Source organism: Microtus ochrogaster, chromosome 2, assembly GCF_000317375.1.
Source record: "Microtus ochrogaster isolate Prairie Vole_2 chromosome 2, MicOch1.0, whole genome shotgun sequence".
In the NCBI taxonomy this organism is placed as follows: domain Eukaryota; kingdom Metazoa; phylum Chordata; class Mammalia; order Rodentia; family Cricetidae; genus Microtus; species Microtus ochrogaster.
This window is the reverse complement of record NC_022010.1, coordinates 15,271,919-15,286,066: the sequence shown is the minus strand read 5'-3', so window position 1 is coordinate 15,286,066 and position 14,148 is coordinate 15,271,919. Positions and strand designations below refer to the sequence as shown.

The following is a 14,148-nucleotide window of genomic DNA, read 5'->3' as shown; positions in this document are numbered from 1 at the left end:
GAGTGCTGGGATTAAAGGCGTGCGCCACCATCGCCTGTGGTTTTTTATTTTTAATTGTGATACAGTGTTTCCTTGTTTTGTTTTCTTTTGAAATAGGGTTTCTCTGTGTAGCCATGACTATCCTAGAACTTGCTTTGTAGCCAGGCTGGCCTCGAACTCAGAGATCCATCTGCCTCCGCCTCCTGAGTGCTGGACAATGTTTCCTTGGATAGATCTATTAAGGGAATAATCATAGGGACACTAGACACAGTAGAAAAGGCAAAGATAATGATCACATACCAAGTTTGGGGAATTCCCAGTGTCCATGGAGGTGTTGTGTTACTTGAGTATTTAATAGACCCGTGGTTCTGAGTACCAGAGACGTACATAGGACTCCACAGAGCCTGTAATCTAGGAGGTGGATAGCTGACCTGTCAATCACAGTACATTTTGATGCGTGAAGGGGTTGTATCAGTCAGAGAACAGGTGTCAAGAGGGAAGCATGGTGGAGATCATTTGTATAACCTGAGTTGATTTGGGGGCTGTGTTAAAGCTCCCTAAGCCTGAGCCACACCTTGATCTGTAGCTCTGCTTTCACTGCCTTCCCATGGCTTTCCTCAAAGGTGCAGCTTTGTCCTGTGTGGACACTGCCCCAAAGAATGGAGAAGTCCCTGGGGTGTGGAGGTGGCACCATACTGCCCTCTGTGCTAACCACCCCCCTTGTCACATTACAGAGCACCTACTGTTCCACCATGGTTCAGCACTGTGAAGCCCTCAACCGCTCTGTCCAGGTGGTCAACCTGGACCCTGCAGCAGAGCACTTCAGCTACCCTGTGATGGCTGGTAAGTCCTGGCAGAGCCTCCTGCAGTGAAATGGCCAGTTACTCTCGGGCTCAGCCCTGGTTTCATGATGAGGGAGATGAAGCCAAGGGTCATTTGGTGATGGGTATCCGTGGGTGTGGGTGTGATGACGTCCTTTTTTGCTCTTTGCTGTGAGACTTAAAGGTGAGTGGGCTCCTGCATTTCTGCTTTTCCCTGTTGTCCCTTTTTTACTTATGCTGGTAAGACCAGGTAATATGGTTTGTATGCAGCAAACAGCACCAATGCTAGCTTAAATGAAAAGGTGAGCTCAGGGCTGGGGGTGTGGCTCGGTGGTATAATCCTTGCCTGGGGTAATGTAGCCTTGGGTTTGAGCACCACAGAAAATTAAATGAGGTGGTGCATGTTTGCAACCTCAGTAAAACAAGCCAAAAAAAATTTTTTTTTATTAAAAAAAATAAGTAACTGGGCTTGGCGGTGGTGGCACACGCCTTTAATCCTAGCACTTGGGAGGCAGAAGTAGGTAGATCTTAGTGAGTTCTAGGCCAGCTTGGTCTACAAAGTGAGTTCCGGGACAGCCAGGACTGTTACAGAGAGAAACCCTGTCTTGAAAAAACAAACAGACAAAACAAAACAAAAAAAGCAGTAACCTTAGGCAGGTGGTGGTGGTGCATACCTTTAATCCCAGCATTCAGGAGGCAAAGGCAGACAATCTCTGTGAGTTCAAAAGGAGACCTGGTCTACAGAGTTCCAGAACATCAAAACTGATATTACACAGAGAAACCCTGGGTGGGGGAGGGGATGACAAACCAATAGTAAACCTCATTCAAGTAGAAACTGCTCATTTAGATGGAAGACGCAAATATTTGGGCTAGCAGCAGTCTAGGCACATTGAGCCCCAGGATGGGTGACCTCATCTTGGGAGGGGTTTGTTAGAGAAGAAGTGAGCTGAGCCCTGAAGGGCTGTGTTCTTTGGAGGCTGTTAGAGGAGCTGGCCTCAGTGAGGTGTGAGGAAGGTGCAGCTTCTGAAGGGACAGGGAAGTTCTCAAGAAAGAGGTGTGGTTCACGTTAGGTCTGAGCAGTTGTGTAACACAGTGACGCCTGTTAGATGTGGGGACATGGTGACAGCGGCAGCTCTGACAGAGTCAGCAGTGGGACTGCAGGCAGTGGGAGTGGACTGGAGGGTGAAGTTGAGGGGCCACTGTGGACAATGCCACACAAGTTTTGTTTTTGCTTGAGTTTTGAAATAGAGTCTCATGGAACTTCCCTCAAACTCCTCATATAGCCAAGGATGATGTGCTTCTGAACTTCCTGCCTTTACCTATGGCTTGCTGGGGTTACAGGCTTGAGCCGAGGCTGTGGTCATGAGGACAGTGTGGACTCTAGTAGGAGGAACAGGCTGAGAAGGGGTGGAAACCACCTTGTTATCTCTCTAGAGAGAGAGGGAGAGGGAAAGACAGATTTGCTTCAGGATCCCGTGAGTGAAAAGATGTGTCAGAAGGACCTGAGGCCTCAAGAGCCCCGGAGGGAAACTGAGATGAGAGGCCAGCTTCCTGTCTGTTTTACTTTGATCTCAAAATGAGTGAGAACTGTTTCTATGCTGAGGTATTTAATACCTTTCTGTAGGTAAGTCACACAGTTCCCATCCTTCCACTCAGGATGAATGCGCGCTGGAGTTAACTAGCTTCTTTGGATCATCGAGTTAAGAGATAGCACTTGACTTCATTTTAGCTTCCTTCTTGACATAGTTAATACATAGCTGAATGGTCAACATTTGAAGGACAGAGAAGAGAAAGTATGCAGAAAAATCAGTCAAATCGTGGCCCACCAATCAAATCTGATCCTTTGGGCAGCCAGTGTTACTGGTTTCTGATATGTTACTCCATGAACAACTTGTGCATCTAAAACCCAGCCTGAGTGGACAGTATATACTGTGTTTGCAGTGAGCTTCTGTGTTTTGTTATTTGCCTTGCAAAAGGAAAATATGGAAAGTATGGATCCTCTTAACTCACTCTCCAAGAGCAAAGATTATTCTGGACCATCACAATCAGCTTTTTTCTTCCAGCACACCTATTTTTTAGAGGAAGCTCTATGCTTTGCGTTTTTTACTTAATGATACAGCCGGGAGATTATATTATAGCAATGACTAAAGAGCTTCCCCTTAAAGCAGGGCATGGTGATGCACGATATTAATCCCAGCACTCAGGAGGCAGAGACAGATAAATCTGTGGGAGTCTGAGGCCAGCCTGGTCTACAGAGTGAGTTCCAGGATAGCCAGAGCTACATAGTGAGACCCAGTCTCAAAAACCTAAACACACAAAAAAGAGCTTCTCCTCCACTTTTTTTTTTTTTTTTTTTTTTTTTTTTTGAGACAGGGTTTCTTTGTAGCTTTTTGGTTCCTGTCCTGGAACTAGCTCTTGTAGACCAGGCTGGCCTCGAACTCACAGAGATCTGCCTGTCTCTGCCTCCCTAGTGCTGGGATTAAAGGCGTGTGCCACCACCGCTCGGCTTCTCCTCCCCTTTCTCTGTGTGCATAGTGTTCTGCTGTATAACATCTGTGCAGTAATTTATTTGCTCAGTCAGATGTCTTGCTCTCACCCCACGTATTCCTTTGAGGAGTAGGGTCTCCAGCTGAACCTGGAGACAAGCCCTGGCAGCTCTCCCTCTTCTACCCCACAGCACTGGAGTTACAGACATGTGGCTATGCCCAGCTTTTTTCACAGGTGCTAGAGATTCATACTCAGGTCCTCATGCTTGTGCACCAAGCACTCTTAATCATGGAGCGTCTTCTCAGCCCCACACGTGAGTTCTTATATACCTGTTAGTCACTTCTAGAGAAGATAGTTTTCCAAGTGGATACTCATTCTGGTCCCTGCCTGGCTCTCTAGACATCCGGGAACTGATCGAGGTGGACGATGTGATGGAGGATGATTCTCTGCGGTTTGGTCCCAATGGAGGATTGGTATTCTGCATGGAGTACTTTGCCAACAACTTTGACTGGCTGGAAAACTGCCTGGGACACGTTGAAGATGATTACATCCTTTTTGACTGTCCAGGTATGTCAGCACTTGAATATGCTGTCTGCCCTGAAGCTGTGATGGCGTGTCCTCGTCGGGACTGCCCTGAGGGAGCCTGGGCCAGTGCCATGGAGCTTAGGGTCCCATGGCAAGTAAGCAAGATAAAAGACATGCCATGGTTAATATTTGTGGCAGGGACTCACAAAAGGAACACAGGCTGTTCTGCAGAAGAAGTGTTCAGGAGGCTACTGAGACAGCTGTGCAGGCAGAAGGCTAAAGACAAGAAGCAGTAGGTAGATTGGAGGTCGGGTGGCTGGGGCACAGTGGGCAGAAGTGTTGTGAGGTGAAACTGGTGAGGGGTAGGGAATGCCACAGCTTCTGAAGGGTGAGTGTGAACTTACCTTGCTCACCTGTGGCTTTCACTTGCTTTCTTTTTCTTGCTTTTAATCAAACACATGGACTCCACAGAAAAGTGTATGGGAAGCCGAGCGGTGGTGCCACACGCCTTTAATCCCAGCACTTGGGAGGCCAAAGGCAGAGGCAGAGGCAGGCGGATCTCTGTGAGTTCAAGGCCTGCCTGGTCTACTAGAGCTAGTTCCAGGACAGGCTCCAAAGCTACAGAGAAACCCTGCCTCAAAAAACCAAAACAACAACAACAAAAAATAAAAGTGTACCGCATGCCCCTTGTACTTGGATTTTTATTTTTCTGTGCTAGAGTTGAACCAGGGCTGGCTCATGTCAGGGAGGCAGTCTGCCACAGGTTCTCATCCCTGATCCCAGCACTGGCAAAAGCTGAGGTGTTAAAATTAGTACTCTGCTCGATGTTTTCTTGGTGACCATACCTTAGGTTTTATGGTTGTCCTGGGAGTCTATAAGGCCCCTTACCAGCTGAGTGCAGGGCATGGAGAGGGGCTCAGAGGTTAAGGGCACTTACTCATCCCAAGGACCCGAGTTTGGTTCCCAACACCTGTATCGGGTGGCTTACAACTTGTATTTCTTCCACTCTGACACCCTGTTCCTAGCCTCCACATTTACCTCAAAGACCTGACATGCAGGCAAATCAAAATAATAAAACTCTTTCAGGAAAAAAGATTCAGAAAAAAACAAAACTTAATGCAGAGTCTGCGGGGACGGCACGGTCACAGAGTACTTGGCTAGCCTATTCAAGGCTGCACTCCAGTCCCTAGCACACAGACAAGACAAAAACACCTGGATGTCACAGCAGGATCTGACTTCCTTCTCTCTTCAGTACTGGAGATTGAACCAAGGGCTTCACACACAGTAGGCATGCATCAGAGCACTGTGTGCCGCTTCCTTTACACCATCTCTGCAGCATCCTGTGTGGACATGTGCTGCGGTAACCAGGAGCATCCCATGTGTGCACGTGCTGCAGTAACTGGGAGCATCGCGTATGTCAATGAGCTGCAGTAATTGGGAATATCCCATGTGTCCATGAGCTGTAGTAACTGGGAGCATCCCATGTGTGGATGTGCTGCAATAACCAGTTACTGCATTCTGGTGCTCTCCCTACAGGTCAGATCGAGCTGTACACACATCTGCCTGTGATGAAGCAGCTGGTCCAGCAGCTTGAACAGTGGGAATTTCGAGTGTGCGGAGTATTCCTTGTTGATTCTCAGTTCATGGTGGAATCTTTCAAGGTCTGAGGATGAATCTCTTGTAGACTTTTCAGTCCTGGGTAGAAAGCATGTGTCAGTCTCTGCTCATTCTGTGTGAGTCTGTACATTTCATAGGCTATTCCATTTATCTAGTGTCTCCAGTGGTCAGATTATTATGTGAATATATACTTAATTAGAAAGTAGATTTGAACTGGATTTGGTGGTGCACGCCTTTAATTCCAGCACTTAGGAGACAGAGGCAGGAGGATCTCCTTAAGTTCCAGGCCAGCCAGAGCTGTCTGTCTCAAATATATATATATATAAAACATTTGAAAGAACTGCTTATGAAATAAAAATTGAGGCAAATGGGCACTGTATTAGATAGCATATTTTAAAATATTAAGCTAGGGGGAAGATAGGGCTGGGAGGAGAAACTAGTTGGGATATAATATATGAGAGAATAATAATAATAATAATAATAATAATAATAATAATAATAATAATAATAATAATAATAATTGGGGCTGGAGAGATGGCTCAGCTGTTTTAGAGCACTGGCTGCTCTTCCAGAGGTTCAATTCCCAGCAGCTACATGGTCGCTCACAACCATCCATAATGAGATCTGATGCCCTTTTCTGGCATGCAGGCATATATGCAGGCAGAAAACTGTATACATAATAAATGATAGTAAGAAAAAGAAAAATCTTGTCTTGAAAGAACATGACATGTCTGTGTATATATATATGTGTATGTGTGTGTATATATATATATTTATATGTAAAAATACTGAAGTGGGTATGTGGTTCATGCCTACAATCCCAGTATTCAGAAGGCTGAGGCAGGAGGGTTGCTGCAAGTTCAGGACCAGCCTTGTCTACAGAGTAAGACAGTATCTCAAATATAAAGATTAAAATAAACAGAAAAATCTTTTTTTAATTTCTAAGAATCTTTTGTCCAGTTTAGGAGTTATAGACTTTCTCAGTAGTCCTGAGGGGTGTTTGTGGGGTAAAAAAGGCTAATGTTATGGTCAAAGTCAAGAAATGTGGTCAAGGGCTGGAGAGATGTCTCAGTAGTTAAGAGCACTGACTGCTCTTCCAGAAGACCTGGGTTCAATTCCAGCACCCACATAGTGGCTCATAGCTGTCCGTAACTCCAGTTTCAGGAGGCCCGACACCACCTTCAGGGAAAATACCAATGCACATAAAATAAAAAAGTAAATTTAAAAGAAGAAATGTCATTAGTGTAGATTGATTCCTTGATAGATTTGGGATACAGTCTTTCTGAATAGCAAAGACTGGCCCAGAACTCGCTCTCCTGTTCAGCTGGGATTAAAGGTCTGCCACACCCCTCTGGTCAAGTAGATGAGGTCACATCTTCCCTGACTCCTTTGGGACCAAGGCTCCACCACCGTTTTAGCAAGCAAGATAAGTATCCTGCATCATGTGCCAATATCCTTCCAGTATGTCCTTGTCGGCACTAATTCATAGCTTCTGCTTGCTTTTCTTCTGCAGTTTATTTCTGGCATCCTGGCGGCTCTCAGTGCCATGATTTCTCTAGAAATCCCACAAGTTAACATCATGACGAAGATGGACCTGCTGAGTAAGAAAGCCAAAAAGGAAATTGAGAAGTGAGTTCAGGGCAGTCTGTCTTGTCCCCAGGGCTCTCTGTATGGGATGAGCCTTCTGTCCACCAAGACAGGTCCCAGGGTCAGTCTCTTCCCTCATGTAGTCCTCCTTCCTTGTCTCTCTCCTCACCTTTATAGGTTTCTTGATCCAGACATGTACTCTCTGCTAGAAGATTCAACAGGTGATTTAAGAAGCCAAAAATTCAAGAAATTGACAGAAGCTGTGTGTGGCTTGGTAAGCTTCGGCGGTGGTTTCTTCAGATCTTCTCTATTGGCTCCTCAGGCTTCTGTCCAGGGCCAGCTAGTGTCAACCGTGTGGGCAACACAGTTCAATTTTGTTCCCTGCAGAAAGCAGGAGGGTGGGGAGGAACAGACCCTTTGACAACTCAGAGCTGTTTGAGCCTTCACACTTCACCACTTCAGGTGACTGAGGAATTGAAATAGGTACCAGTGAAACCACTTCTGGTTACCTAGTAACCTGTTATGTGCCAGCAGGTTAGAAGTCAGAAAGATCAGTATCGGGGTCCATTTGGGGTACCAGCCCCTCAGAACTCTACAGACTCGAGTGGGGCGCTACAGCCAGTGAAGGAAAATAACTAAGGGGATCTGAGGGGAAAAGCAACAACTCACACGCGATTTCTCCTCAGCCTGTCTCTTTGTTCTCTCTTCCTTGTCCCCTCTTCTCATTCTTCTGTCCTAACTGTCATAATTTCTTAGCTCTAATTCTCTGTCTCAATTCTTTTTTTTTTTTTTTTAAAGATTTGTTTATTTTTTTATTTTATATGTATGAGTGTTTTGCTTGCATGTACTTTTTTTGTTTGTTTTGCTTTTAGAGACAGGGTTTCTCTGTGGTTTTGGAGCCTGTCCTGGAACTAGCTCTTGTAGACCAGGCTGGTCTCGAACTCACAAAGATCCGCCTGCCTCTGCCTCCCGAGTGCTGGGATTAAAGGCGTGCGCCACCACTGCCCGGCCTCTGTCTCAATTCTAATTCCAATTCTCTCCTACATCCTCCTTCATTTTCTTATCTCTGCTAATTTTGGGGATGCTTCTTCTCCAACTTCTGTTCCAGTTTCTGTCCTCTCTTTGTTCTTACCCAGCTATAAAGACCCACAAAATCTTAGAGGCATAGAGAGTAATCAGGTAACTTATATAGACAGACAAGGGAAGTTAATGGCCCTTGATCTATTAGCACATTCTTCCAAATGTAGCAGTCTCTGAGGGCCTTTTAGGTCTGATTTTTATTCCTATTGCTCTAAGCTGTTAAAACAAAGAGGACACCCAAGCCTCTAAATTGTCACATCCTTGGCTTGATGCCTATCAGAGTCACCACTGGAGGTTTGTTTTCCTCTGGGCTGTGGGTAGATGGTTAATTATTTTTCCTGAGAGTAAGACACAAGCATCTTTACATCTCTTGGACTAAAGTCATCAGTAAACTGAGGTGAAGAAGGTGAGGTAAGGAGTTAGGAATCTTCTATTTCAAGATTAGTTTTGGGTCATTGCTTTTCTTATTGATTAGTGAGGTAAAAACCAGGGCACGCTTATTTTTTCTTTCTATCTGAGCAGCTCTGAATCAACAGCTTTGGGTATGTAGTAATTCTATGTCTTTGGATATCTGGGAATGTCTTAAATGGAATACATTTAACTGAACCCTAAATACTGACCAGATGTGTATCAGTAAAGAAATTGCAGGAAGGCAGATCTCATTTACACTGAAGAAAGGAACAGAAACCTGGTAGTGGGAAGCAGGTTTCTTGGCTTTGTGACTGTTTTCACACATAACTAAGGGATGTAATCAGTAAACCCCAAATGCATAGGGGAAATTGTGCCCAGTAAATGATCAAATAGTGTTGAACTGTGGGAGATAAATCCCAAATTTCTAAAGATGGGGATAAGCTACAGAGAAATCTACAGTGAGAAACAGCCACTTTATTCACAAGGCAGTAATTCCAACATGCCTTGCGTCTAATTCCTCCAAACAAAGCTCTTGGCTCTGATGGGTTGACCTTGTGAAATGATGCTGATTACTTACTGAATGGTTCTGGCTCTCCCTTTCCTAGTTCAGTGCATTTGTGGATTTGTTTGTTTACTTGTTTCTTACATTTATTTATTTGTGTGTGCGTACACGCTTGTATACCAGGAAGTCAAGCTTTGGGAGTTGATTCTTCCCTTCTAAGGATGAACTCAGGTTGTCAGGCTTGGCAGCAAGCACTCTTACCCACTGAGCTGAGCCCTCCTGCCAGAGCACTTTGTTGGCCGTGTTTCTCTGTAACAGTCCTAGTTGTCTTGGAATTTGCTGGTTAGAACTGGCTGACCTTGAACTCACCGAGGTTGCCTCCTTCCAAGTGCTGGGATTAAAGGAGTGGCCGCCACCACCCAGCCAGCACTTGTGCTTTTAATGAGAAGTATAACTGATTATAAAACACAGACCTAGAGCTGGGAGGTGGTAGTGCACACCTTTAATGTGGGGGGGGGGGAGGGCAGAAGCAGGCAGATCACTGAGTTCAAGGCCAGCCTGCTCTACAAAACAAGTTCCAGAGCCGGGCGATGGTGGCCTTTAATCCCAGCACTCGGGAGGCAGAGGCAGGCGGATCTCTGTGAGTTCGAGACCAGCCTGGTCTACAGAGCTAGTTCCAGGACAGGCTCCAAAGCCACAGAGAAACCCTGTCTCGAAAAACCAAAAAAAAAAACAAAACAAAAAACAAGTTCCAGGACAGCCAGAGCTACACAGAGAAACCCTCTGAAAAACAAAATAAAAAAACACCACAGATCCAGGATGGCAGTTGTATGCTGCACCCCCTGAAAGTGACTCTCTCTTGAACCCCACACCCTAGATCGACGACTACAGCATGGTTCGGTTTCTGCCATACGATCAGTCAGACGAGGAGAGCATGAACATTGTGCTCCAGCACATCGACTTTGCCATTCAGTATGGCGAGGACTTGGAGTTTAAGGAGCCAAAGGTATCTTGGGATTCGGGATGTGAACTCTCTTGGTGTGTGTGTGTCCTAGAGGAGGGGATTCATTTTCTGTTCTGTATGTCTTTTGTGTCAGGAACAGGAAGAAGAGTCTTCCTCCATGTTTGATGAGTATTTTCAGGAACGGCAGAACGAGTGAGGTTGACTGCATAGTGACCATCTGATTGTGGCTGTAGGAATGCATTTCTGGAGGAGGTGACTGGAAGCCGCTGCTTGTTTTAATGTAAACAACACCGGACCCTCCCCGTAGTGAGCCTGGATTGTGCTTGGAGCTTTGAAACCATTACTTTCTTTTTCTTTTTTTCCTTTTTTTTTTTGGTTTTTTGGTGTTTCGAGACAGGGTTTCTCTGTAGCTTTGGAACCTGCCCTGGAACTAGCTCTTGTAGACCAGGCTGGCTTCAAACTCATAGAGATCCACCTGCCTCTGCCTCCCAAGTTGCGCCACCATTGCCCAGCGAAACCAGTACTCTTTTAAGAGGTTCTATTCTGACAGCATCATTTTGGATTTAAAAAAAAAATCAAAGTAGCAATTGATGCACAAAGACTTGTATATAATATAAATCAACCGATCCACACACATATATCTCATGTGTGTATGTGTGTGTGTGTGTGTGAGAGAGAGAGAGAGAGAGAGAGAGAGAGAGAGAGAGAGATTGAGAGATATTGAGAGATATTGAGAGATTGAGAGAGAGTGTGTCTAACTTTATTTTTACGGTTGGATTTTTGGTTTTTGAGGGGTTTTCTTTTGATTAATTTGTTTCTGGAGAGAAACAATTATTGTAACAAAACCATATATCTCCATCCAAATGAAAAAACTGAAAAGGTATACATAGATCTTATTTTCCCAAATCAAACATGTATTATTTATATAATTAAAAATTAAAACTGTTTTGAATATGTATGTATGAATGTATGTGTTAGAAAGAAACGGGTCCTCCCTTTTTGGTATTTTTTTGAGACAGGGTTTCTCTATGTAGCCCTGGCTGTCCAGGAACTTGCTGGACAGCAAGGCTAACCTTGAACTCAGTGGTCTGCCTGCCTCTGCCTCCCAAGTGCTGGGATTAAAAGCACGCACTACCTACCACCACACCTAACCAGAAAAGCTTTTAAACAGGCTAATTTCCCCAAAGGTCAAAATGTAGGCATGCCTGTTTAGAAATCTCGTGTGTATCTGTGCAGGCATGGTGGCTCGTGCCTGAAGTTCCAGCATTCAGGAATTGAGGTAGGAGGATTACCTTGAGACCAAGTCCAATCTGGGCCACTTAGACTCTGTTTCAATAAATAAATAAACAAATTTTGTTTGTAGTCTCTGAGAATTTAAAAGCTTAGATACTCTGTAGTGATCTTTCTTTCTTTCTTTCTTTCTTTCTTTTTTTTTTTTTTTTTTGTGGTTTTTTGAGACAAGGTTTCTTGTTTCTTGAGCCTGTCCCGGAACTAGCTCTTGTAGACCAGGCTGGTCTTGAATTCACAGAGATCCGCCCGGCTCTGCCTCCCGAGTTCATTTGTATTTTAATAAGTAAAGCTTACCTGAAGATCAGGAATAAAACAGCTGCACTGATAAGCCTTACAGTCCAGACAGTTCTGGTGCACATCATTAATCCCAGTAGCCATACTAGTTAGCCATAGAGGCTGGGCGGTAGTGGTGCACTCCTTTAATCCCAGCCCTAGAGAGGAATGTAAGACTCAAGGAGACAGCTCTCACACGCTGTCTTATTCTGAGATTCCTGGAGGCACCATCGCCATTTTGGACTGAGGTAGTGGTAAGAGCCAGTGGCTGGCTCTTTTGCTTTTCTGACCTTCAGGTTGAACCCCAATATCTATCTCTGGCTTTTTATTAATTGTGCTACAATATGCCTTGCATAGTGCATACCCTAAATCAGACGAAATAATTTTTTCTTTTAACTTACTGCCACATTGAATTGTGTTCAGCTTTTCAGAACCCTTTGGCGGCAGGTGTGAAGAAGGTCACGGGGAGCAGCCAGCTGGAAGGTTTTGCTCTAGCATCCCTCAAAGGTCAAACTGGCAGAGTGAGGCTGACTCTCATTAAGTCCTGTTAGACTTTACATTACAGAGCATTTTACATCATTTCTTTTGTTGAGTCCTCACAACAAGGTCCAAGGCTTCTCTGGTTATTTGGTGACTGGTCTTCCTGCTGATGCTAATTAATCCCTCATAGAAATGTAATTTAGGGCATGCCATTGGTGGTGCACGCCTTTAATCCCAGCACTCAGGAGGCAGAGGCAGGAAAATTTCTGTAAGTTCAAAACCAGCTTGGTCTACAGAGCTAGTTTCAGGACAATCAGTGCTACACAGTGAGACTCTCAAAAAAAAATTATATAAGGTTTATGTCAGTGGTGGGTTTGTCTTCATCTTTGCAGACATGAGGCATCACTCTGTCCCTTCTGATGCAATTGGTTTTCATGGCCACTTAATCCTTGCTATGGAAGACGTATGCCATACCTGTGGGAATGATACAGGACACACATTTAGTGGATGACAGGTCAAGGTCTAGGCCCTTTTCTGCCCTTTACCCCCGTGGTGCTCCCTGACTGTCTCAATGTGACAAGAATAATAGAGACACCACAAGTATGTCAGGCGGTGGTGGCGCACGCCTTTTATTCCAGCACTTGGGAGGCAGAGGCAGGCGGATCTCTGAGTTCCAGGCCAGCCTGGTCTACAGAGTGAGTTCCAGGACAGCCAGGGCTGTTTCACAGAGAAATCCTATCTCGAAAGACCAAAAGACAAAAACCAAATAAACAACCCACCACAAGTTAGACATCTTAAAACTAGGCAAAAGCAAACAAACAAACCAGGGAGTGCTGGGGATCACACCTGTGATGCCAGAATAAAAGTGTACAAGTGGAGGCAGATGGATCGTGAATTCAAGATACATATGTACATATATACAGTGGAGGGCAGCCTGGAATCAAACTCAAGACTCTTAGGAAAATAAAACTAAGGGTTATCAAGATGGCTCAAGTATGTAAGGGTTACCCAAGACCTGAATTCGACCCCCAGATCCCCCATTGTGGAAGGTGAGAAATGATTTGGACTTCCCCACGTGGACTGTGGTAAAAATAAAAAACTAGACATGGCAGAAGGGTAAATCAAGGAACTGAGGCCAGGGCATGAGGAAAACGCGGGAGGTGACTATTAACCTCTGAGGGATTTTTTAATTTCAAAGCCCAGCCTTCCTCTGTGCGCGATTTACGCATGCGCCAGACACAGAGCCTGATGCTCGCGCACCCCCTGGCGTCCTTTCTGATTAGCGCAGCTGCAGCAACCAGGGGCGGAAGCTAGACCGGAAGTGCATCTCTTCGTTTCACCCGCCTCTTCCGGCTCACTTCCGCACACTCCACCCAGGCTCGCTGGCCGGAAACGTTCCGCGTTACTTGAGTCCTGCTTCTCTGGATCGAATCCGGACACCGTCAAAATGCCGGTAAGGCTTCGAGCCCCGAGGTCGGGGAGCCGAACGGGACCGGGGCCTGAGGAGGGACGGGAGTCCCGTTCTAGAAAGCTGGGGAAAGAGGAAGCTGCCGCCCTCCTCTCCTGCCCGACTCTTTGCCTCCAGCCCCAGGACCCTTTCTCTCCTCACTATTTTCTCCCGAGTCCTGAAGTGTTCCCAGATCTCACCCAAGAGCTTCGAAGTTAAGAGCGACGGCTTTTAATTGATTTTTAAATCTAAGGTCCAGCTTCTCCTTTTCTCCCCCACCCCCATCCCTTGTCACTTCCACTTCCTCCTCCGCCTTTAGTTGGCCTGCTAATAATCACCTGTCAGGCTCATTCCCCTGAGGGATCCCTACCTTGTCCTCCCTGTTGTAGCTGTATTTCTACTCCCAGACCCCCACCGAGTCAGCACTGGTTTCCTAGAGTTTCCTTTGTCGTGTGCTTTCGGGTGGGAGGAAGAAATGACAATAGTCTGGTAGTCCTTAACATCTGATGTCAGTCTCCATCATGGGTTCCCTTTTGCAGATTAGTAAAGGGATAACTGAATGAAGTCCACACTGGACATGCTGAGCTCTCACTATGAAGTCCACATTGGACATGCTGGACTCTCACTATGAAGTCCACACTGGACATGCTGGACTCTCACTATGAAGTCCACACTGGACATGCTG

The 14,148-nt window shown here is 45.5% G+C and overlaps 2 protein-coding genes across 3 annotated transcripts in view; both read left to right on the top strand.

Moving 5' to 3' along the window:
• Gpn3 (GPN-loop GTPase 3) overlaps positions 1-10,330 on the top strand; it is a 12,443-nt gene extending 2,113 nt beyond the window's left edge. For both annotated transcript variants that reach the window (XM_013349756.2, XM_005344452.3), the window contains exons 2-8: positions 714-822; positions 3,687-3,854; positions 5,349-5,473; positions 6,943-7,058; positions 7,194-7,290; positions 9,887-10,015; positions 10,107-10,330. In XM_013349756.2, coding sequence (XP_013205210.1) covers positions 732-822; positions 3,687-3,854; positions 5,349-5,473; positions 6,943-7,058; positions 7,194-7,290; positions 9,887-10,015; positions 10,107-10,169 — 789 coding nt within the window. In that variant the 5' untranslated portion in view covers positions 714-731 and the 3' untranslated portion in view covers positions 10,170-10,330. The remainder of the gene's footprint in view (positions 1-713; positions 823-3,686; positions 3,855-5,348; positions 5,474-6,942; positions 7,059-7,193; positions 7,291-9,886; positions 10,016-10,106) is intronic.
• Positions 10,331-13,296: 2,966 nt separating this feature from the next.
• The window catches only part of Arpc3 (actin related protein 2/3 complex subunit 3), a 16,704-nt gene continuing 15,852 nt past the window's right edge, over positions 13,297-14,148 (top strand). The window contains exon 1 of the mRNA XM_005344450.3: positions 13,297-13,469. Within this exon, the coding sequence (XP_005344507.1) occupies positions 13,464-13,469 (6 nt within the window). The 5' untranslated portion in view covers positions 13,297-13,463. The remainder of the gene's footprint in view (positions 13,470-14,148) is intronic.